The following is a 22912-nucleotide window of genomic DNA, read 5'->3' on the forward strand; positions in this document are numbered from 1 at the left end:
CCAGCCTTGGCTGCCCTCGGCCCAAACCAAAGCCCCACCCAAGGCCTCAGCCGGCCCGCGCGCCCAGACCCACACGCCCCTCACCTGCAGCCCGACCCGGACGCTGGGCGTGGTGAAGGCCCCCATCAGACCGCCGAGCACCAGGAGGTGGGAGGTGCTGGAGACGACCCCGGCCACGACGGCACCCCGCATGCTGAAAGGCAGCAGCGTGTACACCACGAAGACCACGAACAGGAAGAAGGGCACCTGCGCACAGCGGCGTCGTGAGCGCGGCCACCACGCCGCCCCCGCCCGGGGCTCAGCTGGGGTCACTCCGCAGCCCCGGCTCGCGGGGATGGCCCTGGAAGCCTGAACGCTGAGGCTGCGCCCCCCTCCCCGCGCCCTCGGCCCTCAGGTCGGCCCTTTCCCCCCCCACCCTGTGTGGCGAGAGGCAGCGACAGACACAGGATAGAAGGAGAAAATGACGCCCAGCCAGCATCATTTCCTACAAGCTGACTTACCGTCTGGGGCCGAGGCTGAGCCTCCGCCGCCCTCGTGACCCAGGGAGCTCTCGCCTGGTGCCCACCGCCCACCGCCCACGGCCCTCCCTCCGCAGGGATGGTAACTACTGCCACCCCCAGCAGCCCCGCCCACCGGCCCCGCCCACGCTCCGCGCTGGCCCCTGCTGCTCCCCTCCCCCCACCCCCGCCCGCTCCCACCCCTGCTGGGAACGGCACCCTCCCCCAGCTTCCCACCTGCATGACCTGCCCAAGCCTCACCCCACCCCAGTCACAGGACCCAGCCCCAATGGTCAGAGCCCCCCCACCCCGTGACAATGACCATCCAGGGCTGGGCCCATGCCCCAGGCCAGCCAGTGCAGCCCAAGCTGGTTGAGAAAGGGCTGTGTCTTTCAGCTGGCCTGGGTAGGCTGGTGGACGGGCAGCCCGGAGGTGCCGCAGGCACCTCTGTCCTGAGCTGGGGGTGGCCTGACAGGGAATGAAACGGCACAGAGGAAAGCAGAGCCGGGAGAACTCGGGATCTGGCCATCCTGCTGAAGGCCCAGACCAACCCCTGGGCCCTTCCCGGCTCATGAGCCAATTTGTGCCTTTTTGCCTCTTTGAGGTGGAGATGTGTCATTTCCAGAAACAGCACAGCCAGACATTCAAGTGGACACTCTTCTCCCACCTCACCCGCATCTCATCAGCACAGAGCTGAGAGAACAAGATCAGCCCAGGGCCCATTCTCAGTCCCAGAACCATAGCCCGGAGAGAGGGAGGGGCCCGTGGCTGGCACACCCAATGCGGGCCCAGTCTCCAGAAGGGATCTGATGCCCAGAGAGGGCAGGAGCTACTGAGTGCACAGCTGGCTGGCAGCACCCAGCCCCCAGGGGCGCCAGGGTCCCCTGCCCTGTTACCTGCTCCCAGTCACACGCCTCCTTCATCCATGAGTCAAACACCAGCACGTAGCCCAGCGTCACAAGGCAGGCCCAGATGAGGAGCGCCGAGGCCCTGAGCCACCGGCGGACGAGGCACTCAACATACACGAGCGCGTAGAGAGCCACAAACACGGCAAGCGTGAAGAACGCCGTCCCCAGGACAGCCTGGTGTCTGGAGGGGTCCTGCGGGGAGGGGCCGGGGGGTGAACACACACAGAAATGCCATAGCTTTCCCCAGCGGGGTGCCACCTCCTCCAGAAAGCCTGCCAGGTTAGCCTGTCCAGCCTGCCCTAAGCAAGGTCACTTGCTGCTTCCTCCACGTGGGTGGCGTCCATCCTCCCTCTGAACATCAAGTTCTTTATTACCTCAGGCTTTGTGCTGTTGCCTCTGCTAGGGGTGCCTTCACCACCACCTTTCCCCAGTCACCTGTGGGGCCCAGCCCTGTGACGTTCTCACTCCCCACCCCTCCCCTTCAGGCATCCCCTGGGGTCCCCAGCAGCTCTGTGCACACCTGCAGGGCACAGGTACAAGAGCACGGGAGCAAAGCTGTGGAAAGCCTCCTGGGGGAGAGGCCACTGCTCCTAACTCTTAAAGGATGAATGGATGTTTTTGAGGAAATACGTCCAAAGGCACCCCAGACAGGGGAAGAGCTGAAGGAAAGGTACAGAAGTGCGACGCTGTGGGGAGAAGGGGTCACAGGCAAGACGTTCGCAGGTGGACGGCACCTGGTTTCCCCCAGAGGCCCGTAAGCTCCATGAGCACAGAGACTAATCTGGGGCCAGCACCCAGTGGGTGCTCAGTAACTATGTGCTGAACGACAAAACAGAGGCCCTCGGGTTTACATCCACAGAGGTACAGGCAGCACCGGCACAGCACCTACTGGGTGCTGGCCACCTTACATATATCACCCTGTTAACAGCCTGTAGTCTCTGATGTTTTCTTCTAGAACTTTACTGTCCCATACAGCAACCACTAGCCACATGTGGCTATTCAAAATTGAATTTCCAATAATTAAAGATAAAATTGAAAATTCAGTTCCTCAGTCATATTAGCCGCATTTCAAGTGCTCAACAGCCACGCAGAGGTAATGGCTATAGCAGGACGAGGCCTAAGTCAGAGATAATATTAGTGGTGCCTGCTGTCTTAAGAAGGATTCTAAGACACACACACCCCCACCCCAGCCGGCTCCGTGAGAAGGAGTGCTGGGATTGATGCATGATGTCTGCCCCGGTACTGGAAGTGGGAGCAGTGATACACAGGCCTTCAGTAAAATCAAAGTCCATTGTGGAGAAAAGTGAGGGTACTTTATTTGGCCAAATTAATGTAACATCTAAAACCACCCCAGACTTAAAAATTAAAATAAAAAATGTGTCTTCCTGCAGCCTAAATATGCTCCACAGCACTTTACAGATGCAGAAACTCAGGCTTAAAGAAGATAATGACTTGCCCAAGACCTCCCAAGCACAAAGCATCAGAGCTGAGACCTGGGCCCCAGGGAAGCCCCCAGCGCCCACGGGCTGCCCCCACTCACCCCGTAGCTGAAGGCGATGATGATGAGGACGGCGCAGGCAGTGATGGCCACCAACAGGAGCGTGAGTAGCAGCGGCCCATGCTGGCTGGTGAGGCGGTACTTCTCATAGAGCGTGTCGTGGTTGGGGTCCTCCTCGCCCTCGTTGAGGAAGTAGTGCCCCTTGGCCGGCATCCTCCACCTTTGGCACACCCGCCCAACAGTCCACACAGGAAACCCCACAGCCTGGGGAGCATCTGTCTGCTGACACCCACCCCTGTGCACCTAGGCCTCTGGTTTCTCCGAGCCTGGCAGGCGGAGCTGGGCAGGAGTCCCCCCAGCCAGCAGCTCCATGGACACACGAGGCCTGCACTGCTCCAGCCACCAGGTCTCGCTCACTGGACCTCCCGCATCTGCTTTTGCATCCAGGCCCGAATGAACAGACATGCAGGGTCCTCAGCTCTGCAGAGACACAAAGCAGACCAAGATTTGACCTGGACTGGGAAGGCTGGCATTGGGCGAGAGCAAGGCCAGGCCTCATAGCCCCAGGTCTGATTTATCAACCTTAACCAAACCTAACTTTTAGGTCTTTAAAGCTTGGCCCACCCCAAGGTCATAAAGCTAGTCTCCTGTGTTTCCGAGAACTGCACGGTCCGATACAGTAGCCACTAGCCACATATGACTATCAAAAATTTAATTTAAGTTGATTAAAAATAAAACTAAGGGGCTTCCCTGGTGGCGCAGTGGTTGAGAGTCCGCCTGCCGATGCAGGGGACACGGGTTTGTGCCCCGGTCCGGGAGGATCCCACATGCCGCGGAGCGGCTGGGCCCGTGAGCCATGGCCACTGAGCCTGCGCGTCCGGAGCCTGTGCTCCGCAACGGGAGAGGCCACAACAGTGAGAGGCCCACGTACCGCAAGAAAAAAAAAAAAAAGAAATTAAAAGTTCAGTCCCATATAGAGGCTACTTGGAGAAGATAAATGGCGGCAGGAGGTGGCAACTAGCCAAATCTATGACGTGGGCTAGTCAACAAGAGTGGTTGGTACCCAGGAGAGATCCTGGAGGGCTTGTTAAAACACAAATCACTGGGCTGCATTCCCAGTGTCTGTTTCAGTAGGACTGGAAGGGGCCTGAGAAGAAATGTGCATTTCTTACATGTTCCCAGAAGATGATGAAGCTGCTGGTCCACACTTTGAAAACTACTGGCCTACAGGACAAATAACCCATTATTAACCAGTCAGTACCATGAGAGAGAGTGGGGATATTACAGAATAAAATAAATTTAAAAGGCTTACAAACCCAATGCAATATAATGGATTTTATCTGGATTTTGATTTTAAAAAGCTGCAACCACAAAAAAAATTTTGAAACGACTGGTGAAATCTAAATGTGAACTGAAGGTGGGATTAAGTTAATAAATTACACTTAATTTTTTGAGTACAATAATAGCTTGATGATTACATTTAAAACATTTTTAAAGTTAAAAAAACAATTTCTCAGCCACACCAGTCACATTTCAAGTGCTCAACAGCCACACACAGCTAGCGTTTATTACATTGGGCAGCACAGATATAGAGCCCTTCTATTATCCAGAAACTTCTACTGGAAAGCACTGCTCTAGAAGTTTGAACAGTTTACTTTCACATGTAGGTCTCCGATCCATCTCAAGGAATTCTTGTGTATGGTGTGAGGCAAGGATCAAGCTTCTTTTTTCTGAATGGATATCTAACTACCCCACCAGCCTTTCGTGGAGCCACCATCCTTCCTTCAAGAGTTTTAGCGGAGGCACCTTTGTCCTAAGTCAGGTGGCCATGCATGTGAAGTCTGTTTGCAGGCTTTCTTCTGTTCCAATGGTTCTTGTGCAAAGACCTCACTCACTCGATTACTGGAACCTTTCAATGAGTCTTGTGTCTCAGACACTAACGCCAGCTTCACTCAGAGCATACCCCTTGCATTCACATTAAGTTAAGCTTCCACGTAAGACTGAATTTTTCTAAAAGGGCCCACTGACAAGAATTTAAGAACCTTGCAAGCTCCGCTTCATAGATAAGGAAACTGAACCTCAGAGAAGAACACGGTGGACCCTTTATGACAAAGTTGAGAGCGGACCCCAGGCTTGCCATGCTTAGCCCAGAGGGGCTCCCTCTTTCCCCAGCACCATTCATTTATTTGCCCATTTGTTTATTCCCAAACAGCTTGTTAACCATGCCTGCGGCACACCAGGCCCATTATATCGCCTGTGTGTCAGGTTAGCTCTCTGTCCTCCTAGGGCTCCCAGTCTCCAGGGAGAGAAAGTTACCAAAAAAATGTGCAATCCCTAGATGCAGCGACTGGGGCTTGGGGTGGCTGACACATTCCCAGCAGGAACCTTGTGTCAAGGGAGCAGCCCTGGACCAGGAGTCCAGGCCCCCAACATCCTCCAGGCCTGCATCAGCGATAGGAACCAGGACAGGGCAGGGGGCAGGGGGCAGGGAGGTGGTAAGACATGGGAAGTCTCAGGGCAGTCACAAAGGGTGCAAATGGCCACTGGTGGACGCTGCGAAGGAAAGTTGGTCCAGAGCCCCCAAAGGCAAAATAGAAGGGCACCCAGAATCCCAGAGTCTGAGTGAAGTCCCCCGGTGAGTGCCAAATGCCTTGAGCAACCTGGGGCCACCTTGGATCAGGAGTCACCTGCGGCACTATTCCATCTGGGAGTTCCTGTTCCTCAAATCCCAGGAACAAAATGGAAAAACCACACATGTGGGGGTGGAGGAAGGGGCTGTTTGCCAGGAGTCCGGGCCCCTCCGCTCCTTCTGGGCCCAGGCAGGTGTCTACAAGCCTCGGCAACTACCTGTTTAACCCAGGCAACCCTGAGGGGGTTGGGCCAGCACCGCCAAAGTGTGCAAAGTGTTTGGACAAAAGCTACAAATCTGATTTCTACGTGAAATACTGATTTCAAACTGTTCCCAGCTCATTTTTAAAATTTGCTTGGTGCCAACAGCCAAAACGTGGAAAAACCTGAATATCCATCAATGGATGGATGGATAAAGAAGATGTGGTACATATATACAATGGAATATTACTCAACCATAAAAAAGAATGAAATAATGTCATCTGCAGCAACATGGATGCAACTAGAGATTATCATGCTAAGTGAATTAAGTCAGAAAGAGAAAGACAAATACCAGGTGATATCACTTACATGTGGAATCTAAAACATGGCACAAATGAACGTATCTACAAAACAGAAACAGACTCATAGATATATAGAGATCAGACTTGTAGCTGCTGGGGGAGAGGGGAGGGAGAGGGATGGACTGGGAGTTTGGGGTTGGTAGATGCAAACGATTACATTTAGAAGGGATAAACAACAAGGTCCTACCGTATAGCACAGGGAACTATATCCAATCTCCTGGGATAAACCTAATGGAAAAGAACATAAATATGTGTGTAACCGACTCACTTTGCTGCACAGCAGATTTGTACAGCACTGTAAATCAACATTACTTCAATTTTTAAAAATTTATAAAATTTGCATAGTGCAGCCCACTAGTTTGCCACCTCTAAAGCTATACTCACCAGTCTTTGTTCCACAGGAGGCATTTTCTGACTACTAACCATTATATGCCCAGCCCTGTGCTAAAGGGGTCACGAAACAAGGTAAGGTCCCTGCCCTGAGAAGCCCCCACTCCAGGGCACGTGTAAAACAGCTGTCACGCCGGGTGCCTGCACATCCGTCTCCACTCTCGCCTTCATAACCTGCTAAGGCCAAGGTGTTACAGCCATTTTACAGATGCAAAACTGAACCCAGAGAGGGAGCGTGCCTTGATTAGATTACACAGCTGGAGCTGGTTGGTAGAATGGCTGGGATTCAAACCTGAGTCTGCATCCAGGGCTCCTTGGCCCAGCCTCACTGTCTTACTGAACTGAGAAAGGCTTCCCCATGGAGCTCCTTCCAGAAGCAGCAGGTCCCAGTGACTGAACCAGTTGTCAGAAGTATACACAACACTGCCTGTCCCTCCGGCCTGGTGCAAACACCAGTGCACCGGGACTTCCAGGCTGAGAAACCCCAAACTCCAAGGAACCAAGGCAACTCCCCACAGCTGCTCCATCCCCCAGGCAAAGCCCCCAGAGCAGAGCTGTGGGTGGCCAGGACATGCACAAGTGTGCATGTGTGTGCACATGCACACGTGCACACACACACACACACCATGGAGCCTTTCACCCCCAGATGCCAACCTGCCCTTCCAGGCACACAAAGTTGGGCTGAGCCAGGCATGGAGAGAGAGGGATTAGTTGGAAGATTCCAAGAGTCTTGGGAACTCGGGCCTGGTAAACACTCCTCTTGGGGACCTAATTAGGCCACTTCCTGGGCGACGGCAGGCGGGAGAGGAGGCGGACAACGGGCAGTGCTGGGCACGGAGACTAGGCCCACCCCGGGACCCCGTCCAGCTCCGGCAGCACAAGGCAGGGCTGGGAGGAAGGGCCGCACTTCCCCCTCCTGCAGACAACCCAGCACCGACAGGCATCTCCACAGGCCAGCTCCTCTCCGGCAGCCAGCCCACAAAATGAGACCCAGAGGCCCCCTCTGTCAGGGCAGGTTTCAAGGCCCCTCTGCCCAATCTCCAGTTCTCCTGCCAGTTGCCAACTCAGCTGACAACTGGGAGGGCCCCTACGAGGCCCTGGATGAACTCCTTTGCCAGGTCTCCAACAAGTGCTGCCGCAACCTCAACTTGCAGGCCTCGGTGACGGGGAGCTCACCCCCTCCCAGGGCGGTCTTCTCCAGTGCTGGGCGCCGCTCTGGCTGTAAGTCCGACCTTAGGTCAAGCCAGGCCCTGCCTCCCTGTCACTCCCTCACCCCCACCCCACGGGTCCTCTGTGAACTCCAGAGACACCAAGAGCAGAGACGTCGAGGCCCCGTTCCCTGGAGAGGCTGGATTCCCAGGGCACCCTCACTGTCACTCACACCTCACAATAACTCTGGTAGGGGAGCAGCCCCATCCCACGGAGGAGGGGGACCCAGGGGTCCAGGGGGGAGGGTGTTTCCCGCTTCTGAGGGACATGGTCCTCTCCCCCTCTCAGCCCTGGTTCAGGGGCCACATGACCCAGGTCTGGCTCATCAGCACAGTCTCTCCCAAGCCGCCGTGACTGGTTTAAGGATAGACACGTGACCAAAACCGTGTCAGTGCGAATACTCTTTGGGATGTTTGCTGGCCCACGAGGAAAAGAGGCTCTTCGCCAGCGGCCTGGAACTGCTGGCAGCCACCTGAGCCACCACAGTAGACAGCCCACCTGAGAAGGAGGCCCGCACGGAGAACTGGTGAGAGACACAGCCCTGAACATACCCGCTGGGGGCCCCTGGATCCAGCTCTGTCTGAGGCTCAAGCAACCCCCAGATATTTACTCCCAAGGGATAATCAATACCCCTCCCAGCTGAAGCCAGGGTGAGCTTCTGGCACTTGCAACCAAGAGTCCCAAGGTCCATGTTGGGCCTCCTGCCCCAGTTTGTTGTGCCCAGAAAGCCCTCGTGGCCCCTTGATGAGTCCAAGTCGGGAGAAGTTAGCTCAAAGGTGAGAGTGGGCCCCTGCAGACGCAGCCAGTCCTGGCTAAGACCTCCTCGGGAGGGACGCCGGCCAGGGAGGGGAACCCTTCACCATCCCCACCCCGGCTCATACCTCTGTCACCGTGTCCCAAGCTAAGCAGGGCAGCAGGGGGCCCAGGGCTGCAGGAGGCCAGTGCCCTCCAGAGATTCCTCCCCTGCGGGAGGAATCAGGGAGCAAAGGGATATACTTAGGAAGAAACTTGACACCGGCGGAATCAAGCTCTTCCCCCAAGCGATCCTGGTGGACCCAGTTCCCCGCAGCCGCAGGGCCTGTGACTGAGCAGGACAGACCATCACAAAATCTACTGACTGCTTACTGTGTACCCAGCACTGTATGTAGTCTCTCTAAATCTCCACCCCTGCCCTGTAGGTAAGACTGCTGTGTCTGTTTCATGGATGTGGGAGCTGAGGCAAAAAGAGATTCAGTTACTTGCCTGAGGTCACAAAGCTAGTAAAGGAGAGCTGGGATTTGAATACAGGCCACTCAGGGTCCTGCCCATCACCCTTCCAATGCTGACATTCAAAGAGCCCATAACAGGGCTTCCCTGGTGGCACAGTGGTTGAGAGTCCGCCTGCCGATGCAGGGGACGCAGGTTCGTGCCCCGGTCCAGGAGGATCCTACATGCCGCGGAGCGGCTGGGCCCGTGAGCCATGGCCGCTGGGCCTGCGCGTCCGGAGCCTGTGCTCCGCAATGGGAGAGGCCACAGCAGTGAGAGGCCCGCGTACCGAAAAAAAAAAAGCCCATAACATCTCAAAATGCCAACCCCTTTCTGCCCTCCCCGTTCAAGGCCCCAGACAGAGGGTGGGGGGCAAAGTGGACTCCAGCAAGGTACCTCCCTCTGCCTTCCAGGGGCAAAATGAGGCAGCCATGCCAGGGAGCCTCCTCGAAGCCAGCAAGATCCAGGAGGGCCTCTTCCTCCAGGAAGCCCTCTGAACTACCCCATACACACCGTCTTCTCCCTTCCCTGAAACAAGACAGGGCTGGGGTCTTCTTGCCAAATACTGACAGGCGGGGTCCAGGTTCCTCAGCTAGAAGAGCTGCTGGAGATAGGGCACTGGGACCTCGAATTATGACTGCAGGACTGGGCCCTCAGGGGTGCTCAGGAAGTCCTTCCCCGGCGGAACTGGCTGGTCTGGCAGCACCCCCAGCCCTACCACACCCCGGGGGAGTTCTAGCCCACCCCAGCGTTCACAGGCACAGACAGGATACCCACTTCCTCACCCAAGCAATACTGGCAGGAACCCAGCCCGGCTTCCTCTGGCCCTGCCCTGGCAGGCCCCGGAGCTGTACAGGGTCTGGTGGCCCCAGAAAGGGGAAGTGGGGCCTTGGGGTGTGAAGCGGGGCAGGCAGGCAGGCCTAAGGAGAGGAGAGGGCCCACTCAAGCCCCTCAGGCTGGACCCTGGGCCCACGCCCCGCCCAGGTGACCGTACTGCTGCAGCCGGGAACCCACCAGCACAGTCTTGCCCCCTAGGCCAGCCCAGTGCCTGGTGGGCTGGGTCACTGGCAGACTTTCTGTTTGCTGAGGGACTCATGTTAATGCCACCTCCCTCAGGAGACCCGGAGCTCTGTGAAGGAGAGCCAGCAGCTGCTCTGCCCAGCCCCGGCCTGGCACCTAGGGGCACCCAGAAAACCTCATGGGACTAAGGGCCTCCCCAAGCCTTAGCTCATGCCGGGGCCTAACCTCCCTCCCCACACCATTCTCTCCTGGACACCTGCCCCCCTCGGGAGGCCTTCTGAGACTTCTATCAAACATCCCCGCACCTACCTCACCAAACTGTTGTGGGACTTAAGTCTGTGTCCTGCAGATAGGCCCTGGCAGATGCTTGTGGGACGGACAGATGGATGAGCCAACCAGCTCGAGTCCTGAGCCAGGCAGAAAGGTGGCAGAGAGCAGGCAGGGCGGCTTTGGTGAGGGGGCTGGGGGGCAGGCATGAGGGCGGAAGATGATGAAAACAGACAAAAGGGTCTCCCCCAGAACAGGAAGCACCTGCTGCATCACACCTTTCCGCAGGTGAGCTGTACCTGGAGGCAGGAGGCCTGGGTTCAAATCCCAGCTCTGCTACCCTTGGCCATAGGAGTGGCAGAGTCTCTCACACTCTGGGCCTCAGTTTTCTCATCAGTAAACTGAGGTGCTGATACCCAAGTTCGGGGGAGAGCGAAGCGCAGGTCCTCACGGCCAACAGGCCAAGTTTGTGAGGACAAAATAGCAAACGCGCCCAGAAGGAAAGCTCGATTCCTAGAGCTGAGGAAGCCCAACCATGAGGTCCAAACAGGAGAGACAGAGGTGCACGACCCTCCTCTTTATCGCCCCACCTCCTGGTGACAGTCTGCAAAGCCACCAGGCTGGAGCAAAAGCCGAAGCCCCCAATAGCACACGCCCCCAGACAGCCCTGCTCCCCAAGAACTCCCAGGCTGACTCTACCCCGGCCTCTAGGGACCACAGGCTGTCACTCAGTCTTGGGGTCTAGAGACCTGAGTGCCAGTCCCAGCTCTGCCACTAACGTGTTCTGTGACCCTTACCTGATCCGGGCCTCGGTTTTCCTTCTGCCAAAGGAGATGGTTATGTCAAACCTTTGAGGCCCAGCTCTGGGCTGGGCTAGGAACGGAGGCTAAATCATAAAACAAAGAGAACTGAGGAAAAGTTGAAAAGCCTGCTGTGTTGTCATCTGGCCCCAGAGGGCTAATTCCAGGGGTGGGGTAGGGAATTGTTCCTTGCTCCTGAAATCCTCCCTTCCACTCTTCCTCTGGATTAGGCATTACCCTCATCAATCTCTCCTCTAAAGCACAAATACCTTGTCACCCCTCCCCACCCAAGGCTCCAGCCGCCAGGGATAATAAATCCAGTTTGCCATTTCCTGTGCCAATTCTAATGATGGTTAGTGATTGCCTGGGAGGAGTTCATCTATTCATTCACGCATCTTGACAGAGATTTACGCATTCACTCCTTCAGCAGATGGGCACTAACACTTTCTATGTGTCAAGAGGAAACTCAGCTCCAGGCACAAGTTTTCAGAAGGCAGAGACCTTGGTGCCCCCTTCCCCCAGGTGTCTGCAAAGGGCTCTGCACACAGGAGGTGTTCAGGCAACAATGTTTACTAATGAACCAACTAAACAGCCAGGTTCCCATACTGGAAAGAACAGTTATATCTTCCCCCAACTCTTGCCTGAAATTCCACCATTAGTTATTCATTCCTTTAAGCACTATCTTCACTAGGATCCCCCTTTAGAATAAGAACACTTTCATGCCCATGTTTCATTCCTGATCCCTTTCCCCTCGATAACAAAGAACAGAAAGGGGAAGTCTAGCTGGCCTTCAGGGACCTCATGTGGTGCTACTTCTGCCCAAGATGGCAGAACTCTGGGCTTCCCACGGCCCACCCAAACAGTGGGTCTGCTGGTGACAGAAGATTTAACCCAGAGTAGCCACTGTCCTGGAAAGGGCAAGAAAGATTTAGGTTTAAGTCTTAACTTCTGCACTGCTAAGTTGCCTATTTAAAAAGTCAGCAGAGCCCAGAGGAGGGAGAGAAAGCTGGAGGCATAATTTATACCAGGATGATTTCCAAAGAGTAAGAAACCATGAAAGAATTCTCATATAATGCTGTAGTGAGTAAGTCCTTTCTAACCTGACACAAAACCTAAAAGCCATAATGAAAAGACTGATAAATTCGATTACAATTAAAAATTCTTTTTCTACATAGTAAAAATTATCAAAAGCAAAATCAAAAGATGAGCGAGAGATTATGGAGACATTTGCAATTTTTATCTCCCTAAAGAGCTAATCTCCCTCATATGTAAAGAGTTCCTACAAATCAAAAAGAACAATAACCCAGTAGAAAAATGGGAGAAGAGGATGAACAGAAAGTTCACAGAAAGACAATACAAATCTCTTAAATATTTGGAAAGAAGCTGACCTCACCCATAACAAGAGAAATGCAAATTAAAACTACTATGGAAAACCATTTCTACCTACCCAACTGGCAAAGATCAAAGCATTTCATAAATCTGTGTTGGCTAGGCCGGGGGGAAACAGACACTCACGCTCACCCCTGGCCGGCGTGTGATTCAGCACAACCTCTGGGGCAGGCAGTTTCATCATATCTAACAGACTCACTAATGTACACACACACCTTTTGACCTAGCAAACCTACATCAAGTAATTTATCCTACGAACACTTTCACATGTGTGAAATTTGACATATGTACAAAATTATTCATTGCAGCATTATTTGTAATTGCAAAACACTGAAAACAATACGTGTATCAGTCTGGGGAAGATAAATCACAATACATTCTTACAGTGGAATACAATGCAGCTATCACAAAGATGCAGCAGCTTGAACCATACTGTGGAAGGGTATCCTGTAAAAAATCCACATGGTGAAGGTCATGCCTAGAATGGATTAGGGACTCAACCAGGACACAGAAACACCAAAACTGCTGCTTTGTCAAAGTGAACGAATCTTACTTCTCCTCATTTTCAGTTTCTATTTCTATTGTTATAATGTAGCTTATGCAATTTTTTTTAAGTTTTCAGTAGAGAAAACAAGACGAACCATATACATAGTGCCTATCGTTAACAACACTGTATTGTATACTTAAAATTTTTTCAAGGGACTTCCCTGGTGGCACAGTGGTTGAGAAGCCACCTGCCAACGCAGGGAACATGGGTTCAATCCCTGGTCCGGGAAGATCCCACATGCTGCAGTGCAACTAAGCCCGTGCGCCACAACTACTGAGCCTGCACTCTAGAGCCTGCAAGCCACAACTACTGAAGCCCACATGCCACAACTACTGAAGCCTGTGCGCCTAGAGCCCACGCTCTGCAACAAGAGAAGCCACTGTGAGAAGCCCACTCACAGCAACGAAGAGTAGCCCCCGCTCGCTGCAACTAGAGAAAGCCCACATGCAGCAACAAAAACCCAGTGCAACCAAAACTAAATAAAAATATATTTTAAAAAATTGTTTTTCAAGACGGTAGATTGTATGTGTTCTTATCTTAAAAATAATAATGATAAACTAAAAGGGGGGAGGAAAATTTAGGCTGTGAGGGACAGGTTTATGGCATGGATTGTGGTGATGGTTTCACGGGTGTATACTTATCTCCACACTTATGAAGTTGTATACAATAAAAATGCACAGCTTTTTGTATGTCACTCATACCTCAATAAAGGGTTTTTTAAAATAAATACATAAAGTAAAAAATAACGACCCTAACAGAAAAACTCAAAGGGCAATATAAAGCAACTGATCATTGAAGTGACGCTCTAAGTTTATTAACATGGAAAGATGTGTTCCTGGCATCTTTGTCGGGGTGTGTGTGTGTGTGTGTGTACATATATAAATATGTATGTGAAGACTTCCTTGGTGGCGCAGTGGTTAAGAATCCACCTGCCAATGCAGGGGACACGGGTTCGAGCCCTGGTCCGAGAAGATCCCACATGCCGCAGAGCAACTAAGCCCGTGAGCCACAACTACTAAGCCCGTGCGCCTAGAGCCCGTGAGCCACAACTACTGAGCCCGTGCACCTAGAGCCCGTGCTCCGCAACAAGAGAAGCCACCGCAATGAGAAGCCCGTGCACCTCAACGAAGAGTAGCCCCCGCTCGCCGCAACTAGAGAAAGCCCGCGCACAGCAACAAAGACCCATCGCAGCCAAAAATAAATAAATAATTTTTTTAAAAAATTTTATAAAATATGTATGTGAATACACAAAAAATAAATAGAGCCTATAAACGAAAGAAGAAGAAAAGGAAAACGAGCCCCAGGTCCATCGCATCTAAGATGCATGACCCTGAGAAAGTTACTTATCCTCCTTGAGCCGCACGTTCGTCATTTGAAAGAAAGGGAGAAAAACGTTCAGACCACCCAGGGCTTTGAGGGGATTCGGTGGAGGTGATGCAAGCAGCGCACGGAGGCGGGGGGCGGGGAGGGGGCTGCACCTGGCACAACACGCTAGGTCAAGACGACAAGTACTACCAAGTTGGCAGAAAGGGCCTCAAGGGCTGTGGGTGGGCGCAGAACCCGCCCCTTCCCCTTCAGCCCACTCTGTCGTGGGCCTCAGCACCAAAGAGGTCACGGCGCCCCGGCCCCCTCCCTGCTCTGGAAGTGGCCTAGCCTCTGGGGTGGATACAGCAGTGTCAGCACCTAGGGACTGCTTTCTGGGGTACAAGCAGCATCAGCATCTCATGGGCCCACACGACCACGCAGAGCCTAGCTGGACCTCAAGGGAGCAGCTGTCCACTGGGTCAAGGAAAGCGGGAAGGTGGGCCTGAGCCAGAGAGAGCTTCCAGGCAGCACCGGGTCCTCACCCCAAGGCCTTTAGGGCTGTGGACAGGAGAGGAGAGGAAACACAATGCCCGGCCCTCCAGACATGCCCTGCACACCCTGAACCCAACTGGGAGACAGAGGGCAGGAAACCCGACGGGAGGCGCCCCTGCCATCAGCCTCCAAGCACCTGCTGGGAAGAGGCAAGGTCCTTGCATCCGGACCCCCAGGGTGGGTTAGGGGCGCTCTCCCTCTGTTTCCAGCCAGGGTAACCAACTCTGGGATCCTAAGCTCCTCGTCCAAAGCCTCCTGGCTGGGATGCAAACTCAGAGCTGCCCACTCCAAGGCCCAGGCTCCTTCCTAACCCCGTGTCTGCATTTCCTGAGGTGTGCTCTGCCCAACAGCAGGGCCGTGAAAAGCCACATGCACGCCAGTTTCTGGTCACAGGCAGTGCTGGGCTTAAGCATTCTCTTCCTCCTTCTCTAAAGATACCCTGTGCACGTTAGCAAATTCAAGGTTCTGAGAAGTCCTGCAGGAAAGCAAGTTGCTGAATTAATGAACACGGCTAAGCATTTCCCAGTCTTTTTGGTTCACGAGGCCCTTTTTGCATTAAATCTCTAAGGAATCCTCTTGGGGAAATGCTGACTTTGGCATCTCCAAGACTCGGCTCAGGGATCCTCCCCCAAGAAGACTCCCTGGCAACTGTGGCCCACAGAGGCCACTATCTGCCCCTTTTCTGAGAGCCTGGGAGCTCTCTCAAGCTGGGCCCCGACTCCCCCACCTCCACCTCCACCTTCCCCTGGGCTGGGCTGCGTGGGCACACAGGGACCAGCCCTGATCTTGGCCTTCAGGGTAGCCTTCGGGGAAGACTGGAGGAGGCCCTGCCCTAGGGCAGTTTTCAGCTGGGGAAGCAATCTGCCCTGGGGAAGAGAAAGTGGGAAAAGGCACTAAATACCGACCAGGAAAGACCCGCCTGTCATACTTCCTGCCTCTCCCGCGAAGGGCTGCGAAGTGCCCCCTACCTCAGTCTCCCCACCTGCCATAAGCAAAGCAGTGCGGGGGTGGGGGATAGAGACCTAAGGTCCAGCCCCACTCTGCCTCTCGCCCTCTCTGGGCCTGATTCCCCCAGGGGCAGGGAAGGCCCCCAGGGTCTGCGAGGTCCCTTCTCACTGAGACCACCTACCAGAGAAGCTAGCCACAGAGAGGGCAGCGGGAAAGGCACATGGAGAGGCACCTCCACGCAGAGCTCAGCAGGCCCTGTGGGGGCCGTGGCCTCCCCAGCACCCGTGAGGCATCACTGTCTATCTTGTCTGCCTCCCAAAGCCAGTGCCTCCCCCAGAGGTCCTCCCTCGGACTCCTGCCACACCAGCCACTAAAAGTGCCCGGCCCTAATCCAAGATGCTAAGACCCCCCTTCGCCAAGGCTTCCTGAGAACTGTGCGAGGTCAAAGGGGCACATGGGGGGGCAGGGGCGGGAGGGCTGCCTGGTGAAGCCCAGCCCAGAGCCCGGAAGAGCCCTTCTACAGGGGAAGCAGCCCCAGCCGACCTCCCCTGCACCCCTAAAAGCCTGGCTTCCGGAGCCACAAACACAGGGGCTCGGGAGCCCCTCCCCACGGCTGTCCCCCGAGCCCAAGCTCCCCATTCCTGCTTGGGCACCCTTCCTTCCAGGCTCCGCTGGGCACAGGAAGTCGCTGTGATGGAGGCTCAGTCCCCGGCAGCCACATGCCCCCCAAACCCAAGCCTCCCCTGGGATTTTCCACCAGGGCTCCCCACGCCTGTCCGCGACCCCAAAGACAACGAGCCCCGTCCTGCTCACCCCCGGCCAACCAATTCCTCCAGGGCTTCCTGAGACCTTCTTCACGGCTGTGTGATTTGACTTATTTCGGTTCCCCAAACAAGCCCCACCCTTTTGTCTCCAGGCTCAGACAGCCTAAAAGCACTGCCTACCTCCCCACCCCCAAACTCCCTCTGCCTGGCACACTCCTACCTGCCCTTGAGAGCCAGGCTGAGCTGCCACCTCCTCCAGGAGGGCTGCCCAACCTTGACTCAGTGTCTGCACTTCCCACCACCAACACAGGCCCCTGGCCTGTCGCTGCCCGATCACGTGATGGCTCTACCAAGGCCATGTCTGGCCACGCGCTGCCCTGCTTTCAGGACCCAGCAGTGCCTGGCACATAGCGGACACTCAAACCCCAAGTTCATGAACTGAGTCAAATACAGTCCGCCCTGAACTGCAGGGTCTGGCCCCCAACCCTGGTGTCCCTAGTCCCATCTGCTTGAGCTTTGGCAGGTCACCTGCCTCTCAGGCCTCGATTTCTCACCTGAGCGATGGGGACGAAAACATTCCCCCACTCCCCAGCCTGTTCTGGCAGTGAAATGACCTCGTGGCTATAAAAACTCCTTATAAATCCAGAAACTTCGCACATGGAAGGGGGCCAACCTTGCTGTGTTTGTTTCTACCACAGGAAAACAGGCCCCAGCCTAAGGCTCCCACACTGCGATCCAACAGGTGCCCACTGGGCTCCTGCCTGTGCCAGGTACCAGGTGAAGTGCTGAAGCAAACAAGATGGACGCAGGGTCCCTTGGGAGCCCATGTTGCGGGGAGGGAAGAGACGTGTGCCAAAGAAGCCACACGAGGCAAAGAAATGCCAGGGTGGGAGCGGGCCCAGCCTCAGGCCGGGCAGTCAGGAGTGCAGGAAAGCCTAGTGGTTGTGAGCACAGGCTCTGAGACCAAACAGGCGAGAACCCCAGCTCCACATCAGAGGAGCTGTGTGACCTGAGGCACGTTAATTAACCTCTCTGGGCCTTGGTTTTCTCATTTGTAGAATGGACTGGTGATGGTACCGAACGCCCAAGGGCCTCACACAGAGGCTGGCACACAGGGAGTGCTGTTACGTGGGTCGGCCCCAACTGGCTCCAAACAGGAGGGGTGGGCCTGAGAAACTCTGACATCACTCCCACTCCATCATCTCCAGCCGGGCCCAGGAGAGAGAGAGAGAGAGAGAGAGAGGAGGTGGGCCTTGGCGGGCAGGAACACGGCCGAGGACTAGGGCACCCACAACAAAGACCTCAACAACAAAGACCTGGGGGACACACTTCGAGACCCAGGGGCCTCAGCCTCACTTCCTGTCAGCCCCCAAAAGGCAGCTCTTCTCTTCTCTTGCTCCCCTGCTCAGAAAGCAGGGTCGTCTGACAAAGGGATGCCGGGGTGCCAGCCCCTGTCCCAGGCCTTGCCTGGCACTAAGGCACCCCTTCCCCAGGGGACCTGGCAGTGGCTCCAGGGAGTCTGAATATTTCAAAAGAGGGCACTTCCCCATTAGCCCAGGACCCCATTAAAGCAACGCCTCCAGACAACTTATTCAAAGGGCACCTCCTCCCCCAGGCAGATGGGGCCCGAAGGAGAAGCCAGGGAGTAGGGCTTGGGCAGCAGGGGTGGGTGGACCCGGGAGGTCCCTGGACCGCACAACAGGCAGGTGCGCAGGAATAGGGTCAACCTGACTACTGCAGAGATGAGGAGACTGAGGCCAGGAGGAGAGGACGACCACCCCAAATCCACATCCCCCACTGAGCAAGGCCAGGGAAATGTGCCTCCAAACAGCTCTGACCAGGAAATCACACTCGCCCCGAGGCTGTGGAGCCCTCTGGGCCTCAGTTTCCCCATTTGTGCAGAGAAAGGCTGTACTCCTGGATCCTGGGCCTCCCCCTGCTTGGCCAGCCAGTGATGCCAGGAACCGTCGACCCAAGTCAGCTGCACCTGAGGTAGTGAACTAAGCCACTTCCAAGGGGCAAGAAGGCCTGGATTCCTGCAAGACAAAGAGGCCTCCAGCAGGTACTCTGGGTCCTGAAGGTGGGTGGTGGCACCACTGACCGCGTCACCCCCGGGGGTCTCACGATGCCCGAAAGCCAGGCCTGCCAGGCTGCCACCCCCAAGGGGGCACGAGTTCCCCCCTGGGTCATCCACCCCATCACCTCCAGCCCAGCTCAGAAGAAAGCAAGAGAAGGTGGGCCTTGGGGGCCAGGATCACGTCTGAGGACCAGGGCACCCACAACAAAGGCCTCAATTTGTTTCTTTTTCCTCAGGCACAGCTGCAGGGTAACTCCTTTCAGAGCTCAAGGCGGGTGGGCAGACAGAGACACGAAGAGGAGGAGAGAACGAGGAGGGTGTTCCTGGTGCCCCCAGCACCGGCACCAGCAAGAGGGGGTCTCAACACGGAGCCCAGGGGGAGGGGGAGGCTGCCAAGTAGAGCAGACACACTTGGCCCCCGTCTTCTCCTGAGCCCGAGGACCCCTGAGGGGGGGACACGAGGCAAGGGGGGGCTCGAGGTGGGGAAGCACTCTAAGCAGAGGGGATGCATGGCAAAGGGGGCAAGCCGACCTGCTGCCCAAGCCACGGGGTGGGCCCAGAGTGTCTGAGACATAGAACTGGGGGCGGGCGGGTGGTCCGCCAACACAGCAAGGGGGGCAAAAGCCAGGAGAAGGGGTTCCAACGTGACACCAGACAGGAGGAACCCACTGACGCGGGTGTAAGAGGAACCCAGGAACCCCAGGGGCCTCCTCTCCAGGGCTGTCCCACCCCATCTTCACAACAGGGTGGGCTCAGGTCTATCCCCCAGCACAGCACTTAGTGCCCCAGAAGACGCCTGTGAAATACACCCATCGGAGATCAGCACGTTGCAGGGAGAAACGAGGATCCCAGGCTTCACAGCGAGAAAGGCAACCAAAGAGGGAATGAGCCCACCTCTGCCCAGGGCTCACGCCCCGCCCCATCCCGACACCCTGTCCTCCTTCGAAGGCTTGGGGTGGGCGCGGGCGTGGGGAAAGGGGAGCCCAGGGAACGGAGGTGCTTCAGCCCAGTAGGTCTGCGCCCGGGACTGGGCAATGCCCCAGCCATGACGTAGCCCCTTGTGAAATGCGTGGGCAGCGGCAGGTTGAGCCAGATGCCAGTGGCTGTCAGGTGGGCACCGTGCCACCCTCCTTGGGGGGGTGTTGGCAGGAGCCACAGGTGGGCAAGCGGAGCCTCCGCCAGCAGGCTCAGCTGGGAGGGTGGGGGCGGAGCTGGAGGACCCCTGCAGGGGCTGGCAGGATTCCACACACACAGGCTCGGGGGGCTCGCCACCGCCAGGGACCTCCAGGCCTCGGCTTGCTGGTCTCAGATGCCTGGGAAGCATTTTTCACGCATTTAACTTTCCCAGCAACCTGCCTGGGCGCTGCCATTTTACAGATGAGGAAACTGAGGCATAGAGAGACAGTGATTACCCCAAGGGCTACGGGCTACCAGGGAGGCCTCTCAGTGACACCCCTCAGCTGGCCCTGCCCATCCTCACCTCCGAGGCTCCCTTCCCTAGGGAGGTCCACCCTCCCACCCAAGGCAGGACGGGGCAGTAATGACAAACACCTCCACTTGCGTAGTGGCTTCTCTGTGCCAGCCGTACCACGTACATCCCTTCGTTTAATCCTACAACTACCTGGCACGCTGGGTAGCATGAGCAGCCCATTTTATAGATGCGAGAAACTAGCTCAGCCCCTTGCTCATCTCGCACACTGCCAGGAGGAGGCACAGTGCGGCTGAACCCAGGCCATCACCCAGCTCTGCCCGGAGACGGGCTGGACGCGGTGACCTCCGGAAGACCCAGCTCCTCTGGCGACTGTTCAGACGCCAAGGCCTCATTCACTGGGCCAAACTAACTCCCAGCTCTTTCTACATAGGCCTTTTTAAAGACACTAAACCCCCCAAAGGTCCACCATCAGCACTTCCCTCTCATCCCTAAGACCCGACCCCACAAAAGGCTAGAATCGGCTCCTCGGACTCAGGTGCCCAGTGTGACCCACTCTGCCTGCTCCCTCAGGGGGCCCTGGAACTTTCCCGGGCGAGTTAAGCACTGCCCTTGGCCTGGGCAATGGGATGTGGAAAGCCACCTTCAGCTCAGTGCGATGTGCCCAGGACAGGAGGAGGGAGGTGAGGGACAGGCCACTGGCCACCCCCTCATGACCCCTGGTAATGGTGGGATGGCAAGTCATGGAAAATGCAAAGGGCTGGGTCATCCACCTCCCGGCTGAGGCAGGACTCGAGCACGGATCCAAGAACACACGGCCCAGCTGGGGCGCAAGCCCTGACAGCCCGGCCACCCCGCAGCGGGGACAGGTAAGACCCTCCGCCAGGAAGGCTCCCCCGCACCAGCTCTCCAAAGCCACCCAGGACCCCTGTTCAGCTGTGCTGCCCCCCACCAACCTCCCCAAAGGCACAGCGTCCCTACCCAACCCCAGGCTTCGAACGCGGCGGCTCTCCGTGAGAGGTGGTGTGTGCAAGTGGACGCCCCCGGGGACCGACCCCCTCTGTGGCCCAGGACGAGACGGTGCCCTGCTGGCCTTGGGCTTCTCCTCTGTCAACTGGGGACAGACGACACTACCACACAGGGTGGCGTGGAGGCAGGAAATGGGTTAGACCAATAGTTACAAACTGTAAAGGGGGGTGCACATGTCCAAAGTGATATCAAGTCGGGTCTCTGTCTCCTCTTGAGAAGCACCTCTGGCTTGTGTGGAAGCCCCACTCCTGCCTCGTTCCCCACCCCCTACCCCCAGCTCACTGCGCCAGCCCCCAGCCCCGTAGGGCCCATAGGAAGACTGCCTCTCCCCAGACCCACTCCTGGCAAAGAGGCCCCGTGAGACCACCCTCACCCCCGACCCCTGGGAAAACGGCTGCCAGTAAACAGTCACTTCTTTTCGATGAATGACCACTGGCGACTTCCCCTCCAAAGCTCACACCTTCCCCACTGAGGGCAGAGAATGTGCACAACCTGAGCGTCCCCTCCCCTACACCAGGAGCCACAGGAAAACTCCAGGGAGCCCAGGGCCCATCTGGAGTGGGGAGGCCCGCAGCCTGGTCAGAACGGAGGGCGCTCAGACGGGCCTTCCAGAACTCCACGCCCCACTGGACGCCTGCACTTCCTGTGGAGCCAGTCCCACTATACTTCCTCTTAAGTCTACCCGTTTCATTTCTGTGTCTTCTTCGGCCTTTTCCAAGGCAAAAATACGTGCATGAAGTCACAGATCCAATGTCCTATTTCCAAATTGTTTCTCTGAAATGTATTCAAACGAATACCTACATTTGAAGCATGTTCATCCACATCCAGGCTAAACCGTCCGAGGAGCAGGGTCCCCACCCTGAGAAATGCTGGTCTGGTCACCCCTCACATCGTCCACCTGCATGTCTGCGGCTGAGAGCCGGTGACAGCCCACGGTCACACAGCCATTCCAGGCAGAGCCAGCCTGGGCTCCGGCCACCCATCCAGGCCTTGGGGACCGGGGTTCTGTCTCCCAGAGGCCCAGCCCAGGCCTCTGCTTTCCCACACCCCCCACCTCAGGGCTGGCCAGGAAGGAAGCCCCCAGGGCCAGCTGTCCTGAACCCCATGTGATGACACGGACAGGAGATGCCTGCTTCGCCCTGTGTCTGTGCACGTGTGTTTGGATGAGTGGGCAGAAAGATCCCGAAAGACCCACTCCCCATGGTCCACACTGGTGGTCCCGAGACCTTGGGCTAGGAGGACTTGGAGGGAAAGAGAGACTGTTCCATTTTCTTGAGACATCTTGGTTCTTTGCCTCATGGGCATGCATCATTTTCAGGGTTTGGTTTTTGCTTATTCTTTTTCAATCTAACAACATAAATTCAGTTGCACTTCCCCAGTTAACTTTTACTTTCATTGAGAAAAGTAAAGTGTACTTGTAAAGGTAAAATTACAACCCTGTAAAGAAACGCGGGCACCTGAGAGACAGTCACGGCAGTCTAGGTGGACCAAGCCAAATAAACACCAGCACAGTCATAACAGCACCTTCCAGTCAGGCCTGGAAAAACCGGTGACAAGGCATCTCTTTCTTGTCCAGAAGCACCCCCACCTTGCTGTCTGCCCAGCAGCCTCCAAAGCCTCCCCTACCTCCAGTCCAGACCCTGTCCATCCACTCCCAGGCTAGGCCCGCCTGGTGGGGAGGGGCGCTGCCCCGCGGTCCCCTCAAGCCCAGGCCACTAGGACACCTGGTGCCCCAGCTCCCCTCCCCACATTACCTGGCTCTCCTCCAGGGCCCCTCGGCAGCTGGGCCAGGGTCAGAGCCAGCGTGGAAGTGGCCGCCGCCTGCCCCTCCTAGGCCAGTGTCCAGG

At 56.1% G+C, this 22912-nt stretch overlaps 1 protein-coding gene across 3 annotated transcripts in view; it reads right to left on the reverse strand.

Annotated features, from left to right (window-relative positions):
* The window catches only part of ADCY7 (adenylate cyclase 7), a 60110-nt gene that overhangs the window by 23760 nt on the left and 13438 nt on the right, over positions 1-22912 (reverse strand). The window contains exons 2-4 of one of the 3 annotated variants that reach the window (XM_081215506.1): positions 2946-3383; positions 1394-1597; positions 85-246 (exon numbers count right to left, since the gene is read on the reverse strand). In XM_081215506.1, coding sequence (XP_081071632.1) covers positions 85-246; positions 1394-1597; positions 2946-3116 — 537 coding nt within the window. In that variant the 5' untranslated portion in view covers positions 3117-3383. Of the gene's footprint in view, positions 1-84; positions 247-1393; positions 1598-2945; positions 3763-22912 lie in introns of those variants that run through there. The other 2 variants (XM_081215504.1, XM_081215505.1) reach the window with 2 other exon arrangements.

The sequence above is a fragment of the Mesoplodon bidens genome, assembly GCF_964165515.1.
Source record: "Mesoplodon bidens genome assembly, chromosome: 18".
Taxonomy (NCBI): domain Eukaryota; kingdom Metazoa; phylum Chordata; class Mammalia; order Artiodactyla; family Ziphiidae; genus Mesoplodon; species Mesoplodon bidens.